The following is a 21399-nucleotide window of genomic DNA, read 5'->3' on the forward strand; positions in this document are numbered from 1 at the left end:
GTGTTTATTTCTCATAAAAAACATATTGCTCATAACAGAAAATGTCAACCTCCTCTACACCCGGTGTGCTACACAAGTTACCATAGTCATTTAAACAGTTTAAAATAACACCTTTATGAACTCAATATACCAAACTAAACCACTAATTCCATTAGGTCGCTATGTCCTCAGGTTAATGGAGCCATAAACACAGTCCTGCATCTTTAAACAAGTGACAAAAGACCACCACTAGTAACCTCAACAAGATTTTATTTGTTGTAGTAAAATCAAATATCTACCTAACAGTTGTTCACCCTCTCATTCTTTTCTGACGTCTCTAATATTCAGAAAGAGGGTCAGTAAAATAATGAGATTACTGATAGTCCATGTGCTTGAATGGATCAGATCAAACAATGTCTTGTTATCTAACAACATCTAAAACAGTCTGGAAGGAGAGCAGTCCAGTTTCTGTGTGAGACAATGGGAGGGCCTTTGGGTGGGGGAGTTTTGACACGCTTGTGTATTAGGAGGGAGGGGAATTGTGTGAAATGTTGTGAGTGACTTGTGGTGGGCGGAGTGCACAGGATTGCAGCTCCACAAGTTGCTCTGAGTATCAGGTTGGGCCCGTTCCACGGTGATGAACAAGGGGCGGCCATTGTTGATCGCGTTGATACTCAAAGGGAGCGATCACATGATGTAGACCTTCTCAGCCTGAGAGAAGTTGAAGACTTCTTTGGTTCTAGGACACACCACTTTGTCATCTTGGCGGATTGACAGAAGAGACTGGAAGACATTATGCAAATAGTTCAAAGTCAAAGCTTCACGAGCTTTGACACATTTAAGACTCTTTGAAGTACTATGAATGCAATGCAATTTAGAATAAATGTAAACGACAACTTCATGTTGAAGTAATTAATGAACATATGACACATTTATATACCGAGTCAAAGGTGTGAAACGCTTAGCTGTGTGTCTGCATGGACACCTATGTGAAAAACAGAAAAACAGTCTGTGCCGTGCGGGGGAAGGCTGTCACTCTCTAAGCTCCAGCTATGTTGGGGTGAACACTGTCCAGTGTGTTGTGTGCTCTAGTAGGACTGTCTCCATGCTGGAGTTATTAAGGTCATCCTCTTCAATAAAAGCGGCCTCAGGGTGTGTTGTGTGCTGGTTACTAATGGCTGCATGTAGATCTCTCACCGCATACTGAGCATTGGCATCCAGTGGAGTGTACACAGCACTAATTATAACTAATGTGAGTCCTCTTGGGAGATAATAAGGTCTAAATTTAGCCATGAGAAACATGAGGCAAACAGTGTCTCAGTTATAAGCGGTTAGATGCACCAATGTCTGCGATGTTGAAAATATAATCTTTATAACAACATTGCTGATGCCAGATTAGCTCATCAGGGTAATGTACAAGTCAGACACTGTGATGAAGCTATAAACTAAACACTGAACGTAAATATCTCATGTCCGAGAGAAAGGGTGGACGGCTCCCAGTGTCAGTTCTAGATACTTCTTTCATTGAAATTATATAATTATGGGTCGATTTCATTTCAGTTTCTTCAGTTTTATATTTTTATATTTCACAGAACCTTAATGTAGTGAAGTAATAGCTTCAACTCAGAGTGGCTTTACTCTGCTGATGCTCTACTCACATTGTAGCCGTAGACATATCCATTAGGAAGCATCATTGGAGGGTTGTTTTCATTCATGACCTCCCCAGAGATCTTACAGACTAGTCTGGAGTTGGCGCAGTGGGCCATGGGCAGCGGCTGGGCCAATTTGTTGAGGGATTTACTGCATACTGGGCAGTCTGGGTTCTTAGAGGTACCGTCTTCCTTGTAACACTGACTGTAACAGGCATGAAGGTTAAGGACCAGAAGTCACACAAGTCAAAACACGACCTCCTTAGAAGAGGCAAATATTTCTGTATACCTTAGAAGATTTGTCTCAGAAAAATTAAATCGGCATGGCCAAAGCAACTTCCTTTTGAAAATGAGCTGATGGTAGGATACGGTGTCTTGATAGCAGACAGGCCAGCTTGTAAAGTGATAGTGAAAACAGAGTTGTTTCCCAGCTGGTGCAATCTGTAGTTGTCATATCGGAACTGCTGGATTAACATCTTCCAGCGGGCCGGATCCAAAAGATCCTAAGAATACAGAAAGGACAAAAAAAAAAAATCATTTTCAGGATTCAGACCAGCTGTCTTCCAACATGCTATATTTGACTGTTACACAAACTACATCCCAAACACTGCATTCACTTGGTCAGTGTGAGAAGCAACACCCACTCGCCCTGTCACCTGCCTTCTGGATAACATACTGGACACATCATATGGATGGCACAAATTGTTCATTCATTTTCAATACTCGCTTTGCTTTTCCGCTGTTGAGGGGTTGCTGGAGACTATCCCAGTGGACTGGGGGTGTTAGGCAGGGTACACTCCGGGCACGCGGCCAGTGCGCCAGGTAGCCACATATAGACAAACTGACATGCACACACTCACACTTACGGCCAATTTGCCTGAAGTGCATGTTTTTGGAGGTGGGAGGAACCCTCGCAAACACGAGGAGAACATGCAAACAGAGCGGGACTCGAACCAGGAACTGCATTGCCGTGTGGCGACAGCGCTACCCACTGTGCCACCATGGCACAAATCAATGGAAAGTAATTTAGAAGTCCAATTTCAAGAGCAAATTGTGACAATAGACCCAAGATGCCAGAGGTTTGTGTTATTTGTCTGCTGCTTCTGGGGGGGGGGTGTCTGTTTCAAAAACACAGCTTATTTTAAGACCTCCCATTAAAAACAGGGGGTAGGCAGAGCTTTCAGAAGACTACAGAGGCCATCTAGTGGCTGGCCCATTGCTATAGCACGTTCTTGATATTTGTTAAGTTCTACACACGGAATAATGTCACTGGTGGCAAATATGACTTGCGAGGCATTTAATTTCTCCAGTATGTACAATCAGGTTGGAACGATGAATCCACCGAGACGTCAGTAGGGGCGATCTCCCATTGATGCTCCTGACATGTAACTCACGGATTACATCTCTCACATGTGTGAAATGGTTTGGAATTAAATTTCACCCTTGTACATGATTAGACTATAGAAAACCTTTTACCTTGTATGGGGAGATGTGTGTATCTGAAGGGAAGGCTAGCATGCCCATCACCTGCCGAACCTCATCCAACTGTCCACCTTCTGCTTGGCTGAAGTGCTTCCTTGCATGCCTGACATGATACCGATACAATAAATGAATATGTATGATTTACTTTGGTTAGCATGGAGGCATAACAACACGGCTCTTTGTCCAGTACCTGACAGCATCCATGCGTTTGTTTTGTCTGATGAGCTCAATGAACTCCTGGATTCTCAGGCTGAACTCCAGACAGCTCTGAAAGTAAAGGTTAAAAAAAAAATTAATTTATAAGGAGGAGTGCTGCAAATATTAATAGGTTCTATTTTCCCTTTCATGAATCTTCAGATTAAGAAAGGACCTGATTTCTTCAAACTGACTCCTGTGGCATTCTAAAAATCTCATAGGAAAAAACAACTATCATCAAATGGTGGTTCTGCACTGGAGGTATGACAAGCCAAACTTTAAAAATACTGTTACAAGAAAGAAAAAACTAAAAGATATTTATTTTAACAACGGATTTCCTTAGTTGGGTCTAACCACATATATGCTCACCATAAAACGACTGATTCTAAAAGTAAAAGCAAACCATAACAAGTACGGTGTCTCTGTGAGGTACGTGCTCCACTGTGTGTAGTTTCTCGTTCAGCAGGACAGTCTTTGGATTAACAGTGGAACTTGTCGCTGCAAGAAGGGCAACACCAACCAGGAATTTCTACATAACTAATTTAAAGCTAGCCTATGACATCACTGGTTTGTTTAGGCATGTCTTTCATGCATTTGTCAGAACCCAACCTAAAACGGTCAGATTAATGAAGTGAAGTGAGACTCTTGAAAGGAACTACCTTCATTTTGCGAAGGCGAGACTTATTGTCGTGGCACCAGGCTAGGCATGTTGCGGTCTCCTGTCTCTCTAGTGACTCTTCCACCTCCTTAGCTGTGAGGAACATCTCAATATTTACCAGATCCTAAAAATACAAGAGAAAGGCTGTGTTATTGGCAAATGAAAAAATAAAGAATAAAAATAAAAGCAGCCAGTTAGCTCTCATATTATGATATAGAGGGGATGTAATGCTGAGATGTTGTGGCACAAATGTGTTCTGAGTTTCAACTTAAAAGGAGGACATTATAACAAATGTTCACCTCTTCCTGACGAGGATGAATTGAAAATGTTGCCAGTAAAATGGGAAAAAAAATCTACAAGTATGTCAAGGGAAAAATGCACAACTTCAAGTAACACAAAACACTAATAATAATTTGTAACACAAGTTGGAGAAGTTGTGTACGGCGTGATCTATACGAACATTACATATAGCATTCAAAACGCAATAATATCAAATGTCCAAAACGTGTGGTGGTATTTCAAAAATCAACCCCCTCCTTTCATTAGACCAGTCGGACACAGACATTTACCTCTATACCGCTCTGTCTGGCTAGTTTAACAGCTGTGTTGTAGTAGCCACAGCGCAGCAGGTGCTCCACCATCATGCGGTCCATGCGTTTCTTTTTCCACAGGTTGACCGATGCTGGCTGGTCACTGCTGTGCTCCTTCAAATGCTCAATACGACGCTTGCACAGTTTGGCACTCTCATCCTCTGCTTGGATGGACTCAGCAGCCTGTAGGTCACAAACACACAAGAACAATTAGATACTGACAGAAGTTAATCATGCCATACATAAAACAGAACTGTCAGTTTAAAATGACATATATTCAGTGCCCTTATATTGTTGCATTTAGATTCCTGGAAGTGCCTTTTAAATTAGAATTTCTTATCCCGATTCCTTTACATATTTCCTCAACAGCAGATACGGACATGATGTACAGCATTGATTATTAATGTTTAGTGTAATGCACACCGTCATATCTATCTATCTATCTATCTATCTAAAGTGAAAATGGATTACGTCAAATGTCCTGACAAAATCTGACCTCCATCAGAAAAAAATAAATAAATCAGTGGCTAAAGGCCCAAAAACATTTTAGCTACGTGTGAACGCTGACCCATCCAAATCTATAGTAGTGTTGATCTGTGTATCAATAGAGTCTGCTGTGAATCCGCCAATACAGCTGCATTTCAAAAAACGCTCTTAAAAAATGTGAAAAACACTGCCCCATTGACTATTAATACAGACATTGGCAGTCAACGGTACAAAAAAACTTGGCTGTAGAGAGATACAAAGCACAGCCTTCAAGTTTGAAATTTGAGTAATCATACAAAATCCATCACAGTAGCAAGGCCTTAAAGAAACTCCCAACAGTGACTGTTTTTCTACATACTGTTGACATTTTTTATAAATGCAAAGCAGCTCAAAATCTAAAAATAAATTATTTCTGACAATATTTACAGATTTTGCTGTGCAAAAATGTGTTTGTGTTTCTCATACCTTCCTCTTTAGGGCACTGAGTTTCTCCACCACACCATCCAAGAGTGACACTACAGAGTCCACCACGGGGAAGCTGCTCAGCGTCTTCTCAAGCTCTGCAACAACCATCGTCACGTGACTCGTTTCCCGGTCAATGTTCTTCTGAGCCGCCCTGAAACGTTTGTTCAGAGTCTCATAGGGTACCTAAAATGACAATACCAGGCAGCATTTACGTCACTGTGTTGAGTAATAATAATGGGTTAAATTTATATAACGCTTTCCTAGACACTCAAAGTCGCTTTTACAGTGAAACCATTATTCATTCACTCCTCATTCATACCTGGTGATGGTAAACTACGTATGTAGCCACAGCTGCCCTGGGGCAGACAGACGGAGACTTGGCAGCCAATCCACGCCTACGGCCTCTCTGACCACCACCAGAACATTCATGCACATTCACACACCAGCGGGTCCCTTGCTGGTTACAAGGAGAGTGGGGTGTCTTGCCAAAGGATACAACGACAAATGACAGGATGGAAGCGGGAATTGGATGACCCGCTCTACCCACTGAGCCATTCCCGCCCGAGTGTATGCAGATTTAGACAGACACATGGAGTTCATATACAACTGATGATTAATGTAACAAGAGGCAATAGGTTGTTCAGATAGATATACTACTCCATGTTGTTTGAGTGACTGGGTTTCTCCACAAAACAAAAAAACCAAAACATTCTGGTCTGTAGGAATAAAGGACAGAAGAGCAAACTCAAACAATCTTATGCAAAAGAGGGACGAAATGTCAACAAAAAGAAGTTCTGATCGACCTTTACTCAATAAAAGACACAATAAAAATAATTTTCGAATACCTTTCCCCAAAGAAACAAGCAGAAGGATCTATCCTATAGTTTCAGACTGCAAGAACATCTATACCCTCTTTTTCTCTACTAGGGATGCATACTATTTATCAGACCAATCAAATGCCCCTTTGGGCAAGCCTGAGGTACAGACCATAACAGAAACTATGTCCAGCTGTTATTTAAGATACATGTTCAACCAGAGTTATTATCCTTATTTTTGGTGTCAGGAAATATCAAATCACTCATCTCTAATTACAGTTTCTAACCAAAATTACTGACTCACCATTAAAAGATAAAGAAAACCTTGACCTGTTTTGTAAAATACTAGGAAAAACAATAAAAATCCTGTCTGACCTTGTAAAAACTCTATTATCTAAGCCTATAATTTAAAGAATATTTATTTACAGCGGTAGATTCTGAATGCAAGCATTCAGCTTTTAGCTTAATTGTTTCTGGTGCACGAAGAATAATAACACAGCTTGAAGAGGAATAAACTCACATTTACAAAGCAGATTCTCATCACTAGAAATCGAGTGAAAAAAGATCTGTTCTCAAAATGTTTTAAATACTATAAAATACTCAGTTACCTGTGAATCAGAATTTCATTGTGATTGATTCATCTTTTGAGAGGACTTTATTTTAAGTCTTCAGAGATGTTGTCTTCAGAGATGTTAAAATTATTATTTTTTAAATCCTACTACTGAATAAATAGTGTTACTGCTTTGGTGTGATCATTATGTGTTTCAAGTATTTTATTGTCTCATTACAAGTTACGAAACAATGTCTTTTGTAATGATACCACATAAATAATAGTACAATGACTCCTTTATAAAGCATTTGAACAACAAAAACCCTCTTCTTTTAAATCCATTTGTGGGTCGTTGTAAATCTGATATTACTAATGAAATACGGTATAGTGGTACAATCATACCCTGATAGTATCTGAGGTGGTTATATTGTGGAAATCACATATCGTTGAAACACTAAATAAAAGATATCCATTTAATTACATTTAAAAAGCACTTTACATTAAAAAAAGATCACTTATGTCAAATTTACAGAAGAGAAACAGCTATGTATACTATAGATCCAACTACACTATACATGGTTTCCATTTTCTGGCCTTTAATTAAAGGATAAATAGACTGAAATCACATCTACAAAAGAAGTGACCTTAGTGTAAAATTTGAGCAGCAGATATCAGATTTGGTTAACACTTTCAGAGCCACTCATCATCTGGTGCAATTTTAATGCTTCTTCTAAATGACAAGAAAAACTGCAGAAAACAGAACTGATCAGATTTTCCTACAACCCCATTACACATGGCTGACAATCAGAATAACGACCTAAAGGGTTCAGTTAATTTTTTTGTCTCGACTGAAAAAAACATTTTTAAAAAATGCAGCATTAGAATGCAATTTCCTATAATGAGCAACTATGACAATGTTCAAAAATATCCATATACATGTATGCATAATATATATTCTTTGGTATCTGTGGGAAGCAGCATTGTTACACAACAGTGCTTTCATTTCAGAATGATCTTTCCCCAGCTAACTCCCATCAAAAGAAAACTATAACCATCACATCAGTCTTAAAATGGTGCCCACCACCCTTATAGTAGCATTCAAGCAATGACAAACCAAACCCCCCCCCAACCATGCCTTCTTAACGCACAAATGTCTCCACAAATTCAGCAACACCAAATGCCATGTTACATCCATCATGACATTATCGTGCCATTAATTATCACACAACAGCTGCCAATGCGTTGCTACTCACAAACGTGGTTTAAATGACGACGCTAACACAGGAAGCGGCCCGGGCTTGTTTCAGCTCGTCTTTTAGCAGTGGTGTCGCAGTAACGTGATGTGGAATGGAGGAACCGTGCGTGTGTGCGGCGGCAGCCAGTGATTCCTCTCACTGGCCATTTTGAAGTGCAGAGAGGCAGCAGCAATCTGATGACACTGCGCTAACTCGCAGGACTGATTGTCTGTCTAAAAGCGTGGCGTTTGGGGCTCTCCCTCAGTGATTTCAAGCCATCCATCTACAAGCCAGCTCAAATTTGCATTCTCGACGTTACCCATTTGGTAGGCTGTTCAACTTGTTGTGCCGACAATTTTTTATTATTTTTTTTAACAATATTGATTTTTAGCGCGGCAGACTGAATTATTAGCGGGGGTATCCCACGATCCAATCATTTCCTCATCGCTGTGTCTGGTTGTTGGAAGAGACGAGCAAACCCCTTTGTTAGATGTTATTTCTATTCAGTGTCTATTAACATCGTAGCTATCATCGTTTAACAGAAATACACAATCTAATGGTTTAATGTCCAGGTTAGCTTGGCAATTAAATTCGTTGATGTAAAAATACATCATTGCTTAGCTAGCTCCGTGTGTAAAATTAAGGCTATGTTGGTTAACCTCGGTACAGAGGTTGACCAAAACATCATCGTTATCAATAAGGATAATTTTGCAAAAACAGATTTGAACTGAGGCCCTCTAAATACCTGATGTCAATAACATCTCGCTAAAGCAGTGTGAAGCCTGCCAACTAGTCTACACTCATTGCCAAATATAGTACGGAATATCTTTGTTACATAATTACAACGAAATGTAAGTTATGTTTAGTTAGTGAACGCTGCTACCTGGCTAGGCTAGTCGAGCTAGCGTTAGCATTCCTGGGAAGTTCGCGATTCTCGCTATCGAATTAACTAAAAATCCCTTTTTCCAAACGGCACCAAACACGCCGTGTATTTTGGAAGAGTATGAGCTCGTTAGACTTTGAAAATATGCCAGTTTCAGTTATAGTTTACCTTCAGGGTGGGATATTCTTGCACTTTAAGAGCCATGGACAGTTGAGATGCTGTCTCTTGCACCGCCATCTTGGTTTTGTGGTTTTCTTGTGGTTGTTTGTGTTATCCACTCAGATTGGCCTTGGTGCTAACTATCGCCATCTGCTGGCACGGTGTCGGTACTGCGTGTGAGGTGTTCTGTCAAAACATTGTTGAAATAAGATCAGTAAATAGAACTTGGTCTGGATCAAGATAAAATCAGTACAAGCATCCACTTGAAATTAAAAAAAAGAAGCTTAATTAACAAACCATTGTTTACTTGAGCGGTAACAGGGGATTTCAATTGTTTCTGTAAGTAAGACACTGCAGTAAAAATTAATAAGTTGATAATTATATTTTCTTGTTTTTCAGGGCTACCGTATTTAAGCATTCATCTAACGCAAAGGTGAGTTTGAGCAGCATACAATACTATTAATATTGTTACATCATTGACAAGACTAAGGTTTCATCTCATACTGGCAGGTAGCAACCTTTATTGTATTTACAAATGAACAACAGCAAAGGTAGAATAAATTAGAGATTGTATTTTCAACATCTGAGTTATAAAATCAGTCTTTTTGAAGAAATCTGTCATCAATTTTAAGGACTTTTGAATTGTTTTAGAATCCGATCGGGGTTGTACTGTATTTCTGTGTAAGTTTTTCCCACAATAAATAATTTTCTTACTAATGACTAAATTAAAAATCAAGAAATCATTACAGTTCATTTAGAATCTTTTGTCTTTTAAGATGTTCTAAATGCAAGAAAGTTTCGGTCCAAAAGCCAAAACCAGTTCCCCTTCCACCCATTCAATACAGTTTTCCGGAGTGAGAGCACCCGCCCCCCAGACACAGCAAACCTATTACCATTGGCTGCTGTCCAGAGTCCGGCCATGATGATTGGTTGGCACCAGCTTCAACCCATCACAATTGGGCCACTACCGGGTGTCTATCCCTCCCCTCCCCCGTTTTGGAACAGAGCGGAACAACGGAAAAACCGAGAGGAAGGGGGTGAGTTTGTCATGTATTTTTAGCCGAATATCAAGTGCTTCCTGTGTGTACAGTGTGTAAATGTTCGCAGGTGTTTATGTGCTAGTGGTAGCTTTGCTTACTGCTTGACTCTGCACTATTGTCATTAAATATACCAAGCAGTAATGGTGAAAAATGAGTTCGTTTACAAGTACGAAAACTTGGGTGTGACTTTATTTTTTGCTGTTTTTTTGTTGTTGTTTTTTTTTAACAATATGTCTGCTCGTATTATTAAGAAAAATGAGCTGTTAGATTTTAGTTCTAAAGACCGAAACGCATGGAAACATTACGACACAATCCCTTTCACTTTTATTCCTGTTGGTATGAGAGCAGACGATGGCATCGATCCGACCGTAGACAACAACGTGTTCACGCTTTGCTTTACGGCCGTTTGATCAGCTCCATCGGCCAAACTCGTCTCTCTTCCACATTTTTATTTTAGACCAACAAACAACCCTGTGTGTTTGAAGTGCTGCTAAGAGTTTACTCATCATTATTTGGCAATTAATAGACAGAACAAGTCATGAAGAACACAATCAGCATATTAGCTAACAATAAAAATACTGTAATTGCCAGATGCAGTCCTGAGTTATTACATAGTAATACATTAAAGTCATAAAATATGACTTATATATGATGAATTATCCTCGTCTTTCCATCCTCATTTGTTCTGTGCCGCTTTCCTTGGCCAGTCCACTCCTCACCTCTCCACTATTCTGTCTCCGTACCTCCATAACCTCATTTTTCTTTTCTGACAACCTGTTCATCCATTCATCGCTATTGTTTCTGTTCAGCTGTATCTATTCCATTCCCTTTCACTCTTTTCTTTATACTCACCCTCCTCCTTTTCCGCACAAAGGTTAGATTCTTAATGTGGTACCCATCTGTTCTCGGGTAGATTAGATGTCTAGTTTGTTCGGTGCCTGTTCTTTTCTCTGCTGTTCACATTCCACAACCACAAATCAATATTCCTTTCTGTGTTCACACCTGCATCTGGCCATGATGTGTTTCTTTGAATCTACTCTTAGAGATGAATTGTAAGTGAATGAATGCAGTTGTGTGTTTGAAATTGTGTCATGGACACATGCAGCTGCATTTTGCACCCAAGCATTTGAATCTACACTGTGCTACGCCAGTGCACTTGTTTTGCATGCGACTGCTTGTGTGAGTGTACATCTGTGAGCACAAGCTAGTGTCTTTGTACATGTGTGTGTATCAGCGATAGCTCTAGCTGGCTGTCAGTCCTGATAAGGCCAGGGGTTTGGAGGCGTTAGTCGGGGCTGTTACTTGCCTGGCCTCCGCTTGGTGGATCTGCTGAGGGGAGGCTGAACCATTAGATACGCTGCAGTGACTAGAGAGGGTGGGTGGAGGAGATGTATGGTAAGCAAGGCAGATGGGGAGGGGGGGGGGGTGTGCAGGAGTGGTTGATGGAGAACCGGGGAGATTAAAAGACAAATTCAGGAGGGACAGATTATTGTACAAGGAGAACAAGGGGGTAAGAGAGATTACTGGGAAAGGCCAACAGAGAGAAGGTGAGGGAAGACGGTAGGTCGGGAGGGGAGGGTGGAGACTGGGTGGGGACTGATAAGGAGAGGAAAGGGTGTAACTGTTACTGTACACCCTCACACAACTTTTGGGAAAAGACTGAATAAACAGAATGTAAGTTAGTGAGGTTTTTCATCCTTTCCCTTCATGAGCTGTAATAAATAATCAAACAATCACCACTTGTTCTGTGAATGCGAGGAGCATTTTCTCATCCTACCATCCTCCTGATTCTAATAACTATGTAGCCGGAGTCCAGATATCGTCTCCCTTCAGTTGTCTCCTCTCCTCATCATTATTTAGGAGCTCTACATTTGTTTCCATTTCCTATTTGAAAATGTTAATAAATTGTCTATTGGAAAGAGATGGCTGGAGAAAGGTATGTGTAGCTTCATATTGCTGCGAATTATGTGGAACTGAAACTGACACGTTCTTTCTGCGATGCGAACAGAACTGCTATAGTTAGGCTTTTTGAGGCACAGACTTTACTGTAATAACAAGTATATATACGCATGTCAACTAATCATTCTTCAAATAAAAATCCCTGAGAAAAATAATATACTGTATGCGGAAACATTTCAATTTCAATCCACAAGTAGCAAACACTGACAAAATTATTGCACTAACCCCCACAACCATAAAAATATCTGTTGAATTTCTCTTGGGACTTTGGAATGCACAAGATCTGTAAGATTTATGTGTGTTCCGGAGGAGTTAACAAGCGTCCCGGAGATGTTTTCAAAGAAAACATTTATTTACTTAATTTGCCACCATTTGTCGTCTTCAATCTGTCGTTGTCATGACATTAAGCAGTTCAAATGTTTCTCCTTCATGTGGCAGTTATGTAGAGCAAAATGCAATATCCCCTTTCAGAGCTCCTAAATCCACCAGAAAGTTGCTGCAGTGATTTCAAGATTATTTTCAGTTCAGCACACAAGTCCTTGAAATAGCATCACAAACAAACATTGTTGTGTTTTCCAGTGTTGGGATGGAAAAAAAAGAGGAACGAGCTCCTGTGTTTTTAACTCCTGAAAGCAGCGACAGGCTTAGGATAGTCCCTGTGACTAACATCGGAGATTTGACCACTTCCTTACTTAGATTTAAAACGTTTCTAAACGTGGGCGGCTACGTGAATTGGCTGTGTGTGTGTGTGTGTGTGTGTGTGTGTCTGGAACAGAGAATGATGATGTCTCAGTCTAACAAAATGAAGTTATTAAGGCTGAACATCTCAGATTTATCACACAGCCACACGCGGTGTCACCGGCAGCTGTTTAAAAACGTGTGAGTGGATTTGTGGACCACCTGTTTGCGCTTTATCTCGATGCTTCTATTACTTTTGTGCTTTAAGGACAAGTGAGTCATTTCATCTCCCGCCGTGTCCTCGCCATCTGTTGAGGACATTGTTGACACACCTTGAGTCACAGCCAACAGGAGCTGGTACTGTATTCGCCTGCAGCAGTCTAAAAACGTACTAAAAGGAATTTTGCTTTGAACCTTAAACAACATGCACCCTTGCTGCTTTTCAAAAAATATTTTAATAAGGTTTGATACTAATTAGACTCATCTGCCCTCTGATTCAGCGCCTTCACAAGTGGAGAACCAAACATCTGGAGAGCAGAATCCACAAGCAACCAACTGTATTGTTTTACTAAAGAGCATACAACACAGAAATCATGTGCAGTGATAACCTGGCGACTCGTCCTAAGTTAACACCACCTCTCACCCGTAGTCAGCTGGCATAGGGTCAGCATAACCCGTGACCTGTATCTCAGATAAGCAGCTAAAGATGAGATGATTACGATTACAGTATCTCATCCTCAAGAAATTTGAATGAATGGAAATCATGCTTTATTATTGTTAATGACAATAAGAATATGTAATGAGATGGTGAATTTGAGATACCAAAAAAGACAAGTAGACAAGACTAGTATGAATTCTTTCTAGTTTACTGTCAAATTATTGAAATTATATTCATATGTGAAGAAATCTTTAGGAATACAGAGAAAAATGCAAAGTAATTACTGGTTGAATCACAAAGAAACTATTTGTCTATTTCTTCTATGGATACTGAAATCCAAAGAATCCAAATTTTAAAGTCTGTTTTTTGATAAAGTGTCCCAACAGTTTGGAGCTAAACATAGAACCGTGTTTTTAAATTACTTTGACCTTCTTTAAAGCTGCTAGAGCTTTTCAAAAATATTACATCTCATTAAATAAAACACATTTTGTGTGGTTTTCATTTCAACATTTTGAGAGCATCACAAAGACATTTCTTTGATGGTGGAATAAAATATCAGAGGATTCAACTGCTGTAAAATTAAAAATGCATAAAAAGTAACATCTGTATTCACAATACACAAATGTTAAGTATGAAAAACATTCAAAAATACTAAATATTTACCTCTATAGAAAAGATCCCTTCTCTATGGCTATTTAAGAATAGAATTTCTTCTTGAGGTATGTCTGAGTGTTCATTTATAGAATCAGTAATTCTAATGACTTTTTCAAGGTTGAGTAGTCTGAACCTCAAATCTGAATTTCTATAACTGCAGAAATAAACTTAAGTAAAATCATAGAAACAAAACTAGGTCAGGGACTTAATGCAGAGTTTGTAATCAACATAAAATGCACTTTATGGGATCACAAAGTGTTATTGATTACAATTTAATTTTGACATTCATGAATTCTCTCCTGAAAAAACGTGTTTTTCCCCTTTGCAATTGCATAACTCCTTTTTTTTTTTTTTTTTTTAAATTTTCTCCTCCCTGCCGTCTTTCAGGAAACAAAAGATGAATTTTTTCCCGCCGTTGGCTCCTCCCCATTCCTGCTCCTTCTCACACACTCTCAAACACACACACACACACACACACACACACACACACACACACACACACACACACACACACACACACACACACACACACACACTCACCCACTATTCTCTCTCTTCACTCTACAGTCATCTCTTTTATACTTTCCTTCCCTCCCATTGTCATAAATGCAGCAGTGTGTTTGAATTTGATGTGTGTGCATGTTGTTGTTGGTTTTTTTTTGTGGTTTTTTGAGGGGGGGGTTGAAGAAGGAGAGACGATAGAGGTTGCTGTGATAGAAAGTGAGAAAGGGGACGCGTAGCGTTGGGAGGTAGCTGGAGACGGCGGGGAGGGAGGGGTAAGACGGAAAGATAGAGGGAGCGGGCAAGCTGAGGGGACGGAAGGGAGGGGAGAGAAAAAGAGAGAGAGAGAAAAGAGGGGGAGCACATGTGTATGCTTGTCACTAAGGGGCTGGGAGAAGGACTAAGGGAAGCGAGGTAGCTGGCCACAGCCGCCATATGCTGACTGGATTCCTGTTCATGTCTGCTGTGTGAAGACTGTAGGTCTGTGTTGTGCGCTGGCCGGCCGGGGAACACGCCATGGGAAGCTCACACCTCCTCAACAAAGGCATGCCTCTAGGTAAACGTCTACCACTCCGCTTTTATATGGGAAATGTGTGCGTGTCTATGCGTGTGTGTCAATATTTATGAACTACAGTACACATTATTCTGCCTTCCTCCTCCCCTCCCCCTTCTCTCACTCTCTCTCTTCTTCCGTCTCCTCGTTCTTCCGTCTCTTCCAAATCCTCTCTCACTCCATTATGTTTTATTATCGCACAGCCTCTCTCTTGTCACACAAATATTTAGCCATTTCCCTCCCTCTCTCTCTCCCCCTCTCTCTGCGTGTGTGTGTGTGTGTGTGTGTGTGTGTGTGTGTGAGAGAGAGAGAGAGAGAGAGAGAGAGAGAAAAGGGAAATCTCTGCCTCTGAATGGTGCTTGAACACCTTCATTTATGGCAGCAGAAATAGATTTGTCTCTCCTTTGAGGACTAGCAAGGACATGACACATATTTTCCTTTCATTGTGTTTTTTTTTATTCACAGGGAGACTTAACACACACACACACACACACACACACACACACACACACACACAAATCACACGCCTGCATACACACCCAAACACATTTAGTTAACTCAGCTCACACACATTCAAGTACACCGGTGCGTCTGAATAGCCAGACTGACAAACAGGTGAGCGATGCACCTTAAGATAGAGGATGGAAAAGACTATTCTGGAAAATGGGACCAAGGTAGGGTTGCTAAGGAAAAAGAAGGTGTGTGTTAGAGGTGGGGGTGTGTGTGTGTGGGGTGTGGAGCAGCAGCAGGAGAGAGGAGGAGGGTGTGAGGGAAAAAAAAAAATCATCCGCCCTAAAGCTGAATCACTATCAGTGGTCTCTTGAATCTAGGTTTGAGAGTTTGGTTCTCCCAAAACAAATCGGATTGCATGGTTTTGCGATGTGTGATGTCATCAACAGGCTGCGGGCCGTGTCGTTTGATGACATCAAAGATTAAAGTTGTTACTCTGATCTTTTCTCTCATCTCCATCTTTTCTTTTCCTCGCTTTGGGAGAGACATCAGCTCGAGAGTCCAAGGTTACTTTACTACCCCTTTAAGATTTTCACACAGAAGCTGCAATTAGATCTGACACACTCATTAAACCTTTAAGGGCTGCCGCTTGAAATCACCACGTTGTTCCCAGTGACTGACGGATGCGTTGATTCATGTTTTTGGATGCAATGGTCCTCTGAGTCATATCTAACAGGATTATAAATGGCCTCTAAAAGTGGCATGAAAATGCCAGTTGCTCTCTGTGATCTGTTTTCAAATTTACTGAAGGATGTTATAATTGATTCAAAGGTGTTTCATTGCTCTAGGAAGCTTCCCACCTGGGGATTCTACATAGGTGCAAAATTATGTCAAAGAAAAATACATCAAGGAAACTGCTCACGCTATAACGTGCTTCCAACCTGGTGAAAACAGTTTAAAGTTCATCATCCATCGGCATCATACAGAATATAAGCAAAACGATAGCTTTAAATTGGTACATAAAACAAAACTTCCACAAGACTTCATTTTTAAAAAAAATAATCTTTTTTTATTGAATGTTTTACTTGCAAAAGGTATGAAATTCAAGTGCACGTTTAGTGCAACCGCTATCATTTCGGAACATTTGATTGAATCACAACTGCACAATAAGAGATACGTATGTTTGATGTGTACAAGAAAAGGCAAAGGCTACAAGGTAAAGAAACGGTGACAGACTTACCAGCCTTTAAGGATTTGTTATTTCCAACGATGTTTAACCAACATAACTCACCAGTCACACACCTGTGCATTTTATGGAGAAAAGTTATTCTACCAACTGAGAAACGTTACAGATGGGTGGCCAAGTAGCCGTGTTGTCATGAACAGGAAAAATGACAAGTCTACAATGAAGCACCCCAAACAACAATTAGCAAATAGCCTATAATTCAAGCTAGCAGAAATCAGTCAAACATGGGCTGTTTTTGTTCATTTATGTTTCAGCAGAGCCATCTGAACAAGATGTGAAATAACTGGCACAGCTGGTATTCCTGCTGCAGGTTCGCAGACAGCAGTGCACAAGCTGGGACACTTACTGTCATTACCTCAGCATACTGTTGACTAGACACGCTTTGTACTCCTCACAGCAAAAACGGCCACACCGACAAATAAATGTGTGACATTAAACTGGTGTTATGTTTCTGGAGAAACTCATGTGGGTCCATAGACGCCGGACCTGCAGCGTCTAATCTCGTAGCTCGTAGTTCTAATAACCCAATACAATCCAATAATGCTAACTGACCCCGATCTGGCTGAACTTTCATAATGAATGTTACTTTCTTGTGTATACGACTTGAACAATAGAACTGGTTTTGGATAATCCAGTTACTAAATATGCAATCTGCGCATTTGATGCTTGACTGAAGTGACTGATGACCAACTGTTAATCAGTGTTGTCTTTCTTTCTTGTATTGCTGCTGGTGTCTCAACAATGGGAACAAAAAGTGGACAAACCTGAACTGGCCTGCTTATGCAGTACACACAGCTTGTAGTGTCTACATGAATTAATCTGTGTGTGTGTGTGTGTGTGTGTGTCTGTGTGTGTGTGTGTGTGTGTGTGTGTGAGAGAGAGAAAGAGAGGGGGAGACCAAACGGAGACTTCCATTACAACCATGTATGTGTCATGTATCGCTGCATATTAATCATGTCAAGCTGCATGGATCGGTGTGCTGAGCATGCAGCTGTAGCTGCACACACACGTAGCTTCTCTACGTGTGTGTGTGTGTGTGTGTGTGTGTGTGTGTGACTGTGTGTGCAAAGAAGAATAATAGACTGCAGCAATTGGACCCTAAACCTTTGTTTGAACATTTCCTACCAGGTCTTTTTAACCCTATAGTGACAACATAAAATGTGATATCTGTCATTCTTATGAAGGCAGAGGGGCCGCAAGGAAAGGGAAAGGGCAAGGGAGATAAAGAGAGCCTGGGGAGTCTAGACTGAAATTAGAGATGGAGATCAGAAAATGAGTCAACGAGAGATGAAGGGGAGGTGAGATAAACACAGAGGGATACAGGAGCTCTTTAACCCGACCTCGTTGCTGAATGCCTTGAGCTTCCATCGCAAATCAGCTGTACTGTGGCCCAGTGGTTGATGGCAGAAGGCTTACCGCACACAGGTGCTGACAGCCACTCCTGTCTCCCCTGAACACAACATGCAAACACTGGAGCTGAAACGGGGAGGCTTCTGTCCGTCTGGGTTCACTGTCAGTTCACTAAGAGAGGCACCAAAGACATTTACAATTGTTGCAAGAGCTGCAACTTATCATCATATCATCATCATGTGGCACGTTTTGGCTGAACTACCATCCAAAGATATTATATAGCTTGTCAATGGCAAGAAATCCCCCCCCCCCACATCCCTCAAAAGTAGCTAACGCAGGGCTAGAGAGCTGAATGAAATGGATGGATTATCCAAGTTGTTAATAGCAATAGCAATAATGCTTCCTTGATGAATCAGATAAATTGCTTGAGCCATTGGTTGGAAAATTATTACTATTGATATACAGGTATGTATATGTGTACACACACACACACACACACACTATTGCTAATTATTATTCTCAGTGACTAACGACTTTCCTAACTCTTTTATTTAACCTCTACTTCTGATTTTTCAAAATATGAGTTTGTATGTCATTTTGAAGTGTCAGTTCTAACTGGATCTGCAGCCTGTTATGGGAGATCACCCTCTGTCTGGGCTGGCAGATGTCCCAGTAACCTCTACTTGAAACACACACACAAACACACATAGATGAAAATTGCTGATCTTTGTCTCTGTTGACTGACACTCTGAAAATATTGCCTTCCTCCTCTGGGAGAGAAATCCAGCTGTTCTTATGAGCTGGTCAACGGCAGCTGGATGCAGGCCGGCTGCAGGGCTTTCCCACAGTCCCAGCAGTCGTTGGCAGATGCTTTTTCCATCCCTAAATGTCACTCAAATGGCTTTTAGCACCATCTTGGTCTGATTGCAAATTTTCCAAGGGATGCAATTTTCATATCCATGTAATTTAGTGTCCCAGACTATTAAGCACATATTGCAAAAGCAGACTTACTTCGCAGATGGTTGGTTTTAGCCAATAATTATTAGCAACATTTCATTTTATTTCCATTGTTGATGATGACTTGGCTGCAAAAATGCTGCTGCTGAATTGCCTCAAGACGTTTTCCACATACAGCAGCGAATCTGCTTCAAAACGTGGTCTACGATTTCAGATTTAAGGCCATGTGTTGCAAGCATGATAAAACATGCTCATGAGTAAATTATGTCACAGGCATGAACTTTACATATTCCAATATATCCCCACGGAAGTATTGAACAATGGGGGGTTGTTTCTAGCAGCAGAGTGTGGGAAACAAAACGTAGGATGCAATGGTTCACCAGGAGCAGTGGAGGTCATGCGCGCTCTCGCAGGTAACGCCGGTTCTTTTAGTGTAATCACAACCTCCATGAACCGTCATTGGCAGCTTCCGCGAAGTCCATAAATCACTAGGAGTTGAAGTGGAGCAGCTGAAGGATATTGGAAGAAAGAAAGGGTGTGTGTGTTTTAGAGCAGCCAGTTGACCCCAGCCTCTTGAAGCAGTGTATTAACGGTAAACTCATCACATTTACCTCCCTCTCAGGTTTTATCTAAAGTAAGCTGGAAAAATAATGCAGCAGGCAACTAGCACCACCAGATCCAAGTTCAAGCAAGCTTTGATAACACCAAAACTGTCACATTATTTCAGCATTGGCACATGACTTAACCCCCCCCCAAAAAAAGAAAAAAATTCTCAGAAGTCTAGTCAAGCAAGCAGAGCTCCTTCAGCATCAAGTTGCCTGTGAGAGCACGGGTGTTGTCAGTACTCAACAGGCACACACTCTCCTGGCATGGCTGCCTTGCCTGCCCGCTGCTCATGCCCACGCACCACAGGTACCATTCCTCGTCTCGCTCCACTCCACCACTCATGTTTGTTACGTTAGTGAATGGAGACTCATTATTTTACATGCACAGATATTGATTTGTCCCTCACACAATATAATCTGCTTGTAAGTACATTTTATTGCAACATAACAGCAGCTGCAGAGAATCCTTGGATAAATGGCAAGGGCAGCATTCTAGCTGCCCCCCCTGCCCCCCCCATTGGTTGTTAGGAGTGCCTGTTTTCACTGTGAGAGCTCCCAATAGCCACTAAACCCTGGGGCGAAAGGGGGAGGTATAGGGAGCTGGAGTGTTTAATGTAATGAGAGAGAGAGGGAGAGTTGAGATGGAGGAGACAAACTTTAAGCTTTTGTGTTTAGAAAGTGAGAGAAAAGTTTCAGTAACTATTTGATATACTGAAGAATTTAATGATGCTTAATGTCACTGAAGTAGGGAGGTAATAAATTCTATAAAGGAGGCTTGGGGACAATTTTAGTTTGCTTGATTTAAAGTAGTGAGTGGAATCAATTTTTCAATGTTGTACACAGTGTGTGTGTGCGGGGAAGTGAGTGAGGGGGGCAGCAAGACAGTGGATGAATGGGTGTTTTATCATGTACTACTACTCAACAGTCAGTAGTACTGGTCCTCCCAAGGTCATGCTTGGTGCTGGAATGAAAGCTATTTCCTCCCTCGCTCTGACCGAGTGTGAAGTGGAGAAATGTCTGGAATCTTTGCTGCTCAGCTGCACAACTTGAAGAAGGGAAAAGAGTTCATTATTTTGTGCAAAAAGAACATCTTTCTTATTTAATTGCACTCATCATCCATGAGTCTCCCTTTTTGTACCTGACGCCTTCTGCTGCAAAGAAGTCTCATAATAGAGTATGTGAGCTGGGAGGTTGTTGAGTGCATCATCAAGAGACAAGTGCAGTACTTAACATATTATTACATATGAGTTAAAAATGAAGGATACGCCTGTGCCTGGGAGTACTTTAGTTTTTGCTGTCGTTGAATTCCAATTTCTCAGCTGCGCACCATTGATTTTGTATTGATGTGTGAGTGCAATGGCCTCCAGGCAAATCCTATTATAGGAAAGCTAATGTTTTAGCTTTGCTTTCACAAAGCATTGTGAGCTGGATTTGGATTTCATCTTATTGGTCTCACTGCACAGCATCATCAGTTTAGGTTTCATGCTGTAATTTGATGACGCAAATAGGAATACCGTTAAGAAATTGAGGAACTGATTGTGTGAAGTTGTCTTCTCTTCTCAGTTTCAAATAATGCTTTTAATGTCTTTTGATTAAGTTCAG

General features: G+C 40.9%; 2 protein-coding genes across 4 annotated transcripts in view; one reads left to right on the top strand and one right to left on the bottom strand.

Moving 5' to 3' along the window:
• maea (macrophage erythroblast attacher, E3 ubiquitin ligase) lies at positions 1–11253 on the bottom strand. Of its 2 annotated transcripts, XM_068325118.1 has the most exons (10): positions 11039–11253; positions 9156–9332; positions 5505–5687; positions 4533–4736; positions 3965–4087; positions 3301–3377; positions 3105–3213; positions 1998–2131; positions 1638–1833; positions 1–762 (listed from the first exon to the last, which is right to left on the bottom strand). In XM_068325118.1, exons 2-10 carry the CDS (start codon positions 9222–9224, stop codon positions 667–669), a joined length of 1191 nt encoding a protein of 396 aa, XP_068181219.1. In that variant the 5' UTR covers positions 9225–9332; positions 11039–11253; the 3' UTR covers positions 1–666. The 2 variants fall into 2 exon arrangements, with proteins under 2 accessions (XP_068181219.1, XP_068181220.1); XM_068325119.1 differs by lacking the exons at positions 9156–9332; positions 11039–11253 and adding an exon at positions 8123–8231.
• The window catches only part of LOC137602425 (C-terminal-binding protein 1), a 23265-nt gene continuing 11873 nt past the window's right edge, over positions 10008–21399 (top strand). The window contains exons 1-2 of one of the 2 annotated variants that reach the window (XM_068325116.1): positions 10166–10183; positions 15110–15192. In XM_068325116.1, coding sequence (XP_068181217.1) covers positions 15153–15192 — 40 coding nt within the window. In that variant the 5' untranslated portion in view covers positions 10166–10183; positions 15110–15152. Of the gene's footprint in view, positions 10184–15109; positions 15193–21399 lie in introns of both variants that reach the window. The other variant, XM_068325115.1, reaches the window with a different exon arrangement.

The sequence above is a fragment of the Antennarius striatus genome, chromosome 10 (assembly GCF_040054535.1).
Source record: "Antennarius striatus isolate MH-2024 chromosome 10, ASM4005453v1, whole genome shotgun sequence".
NCBI classification, from domain to species: Eukaryota; Metazoa; Chordata; class Actinopteri; order Lophiiformes; family Antennariidae; genus Antennarius; species Antennarius striatus.

What these genes read in the sequence shown, in the direction of transcription:
- maea (XM_068325118.1), bottom strand. Translation starts at nt 9,224, where the DNA reads ATGGCGGTGCAAGAGACAGCATCTCAACTGTCCATGGCTCTTAAAGTG. An exon ending in AAACGCATGGATGCTGTCAG is followed by an intron (nt 3,214 to 3,300) that starts GTACTGGACAAA and finishes GTATCATGTCAG; the next exon opens with GCATGCAAGGAAGCACTTCA. An exon ending in CTGTCTGCTATCAAGACACC is followed by an intron (nt 1,834 to 1,997) that starts GTATCCTACCAT and finishes TGCCTGTTACAG; the next exon opens with TCAGTGTTACAAGGAAGACG.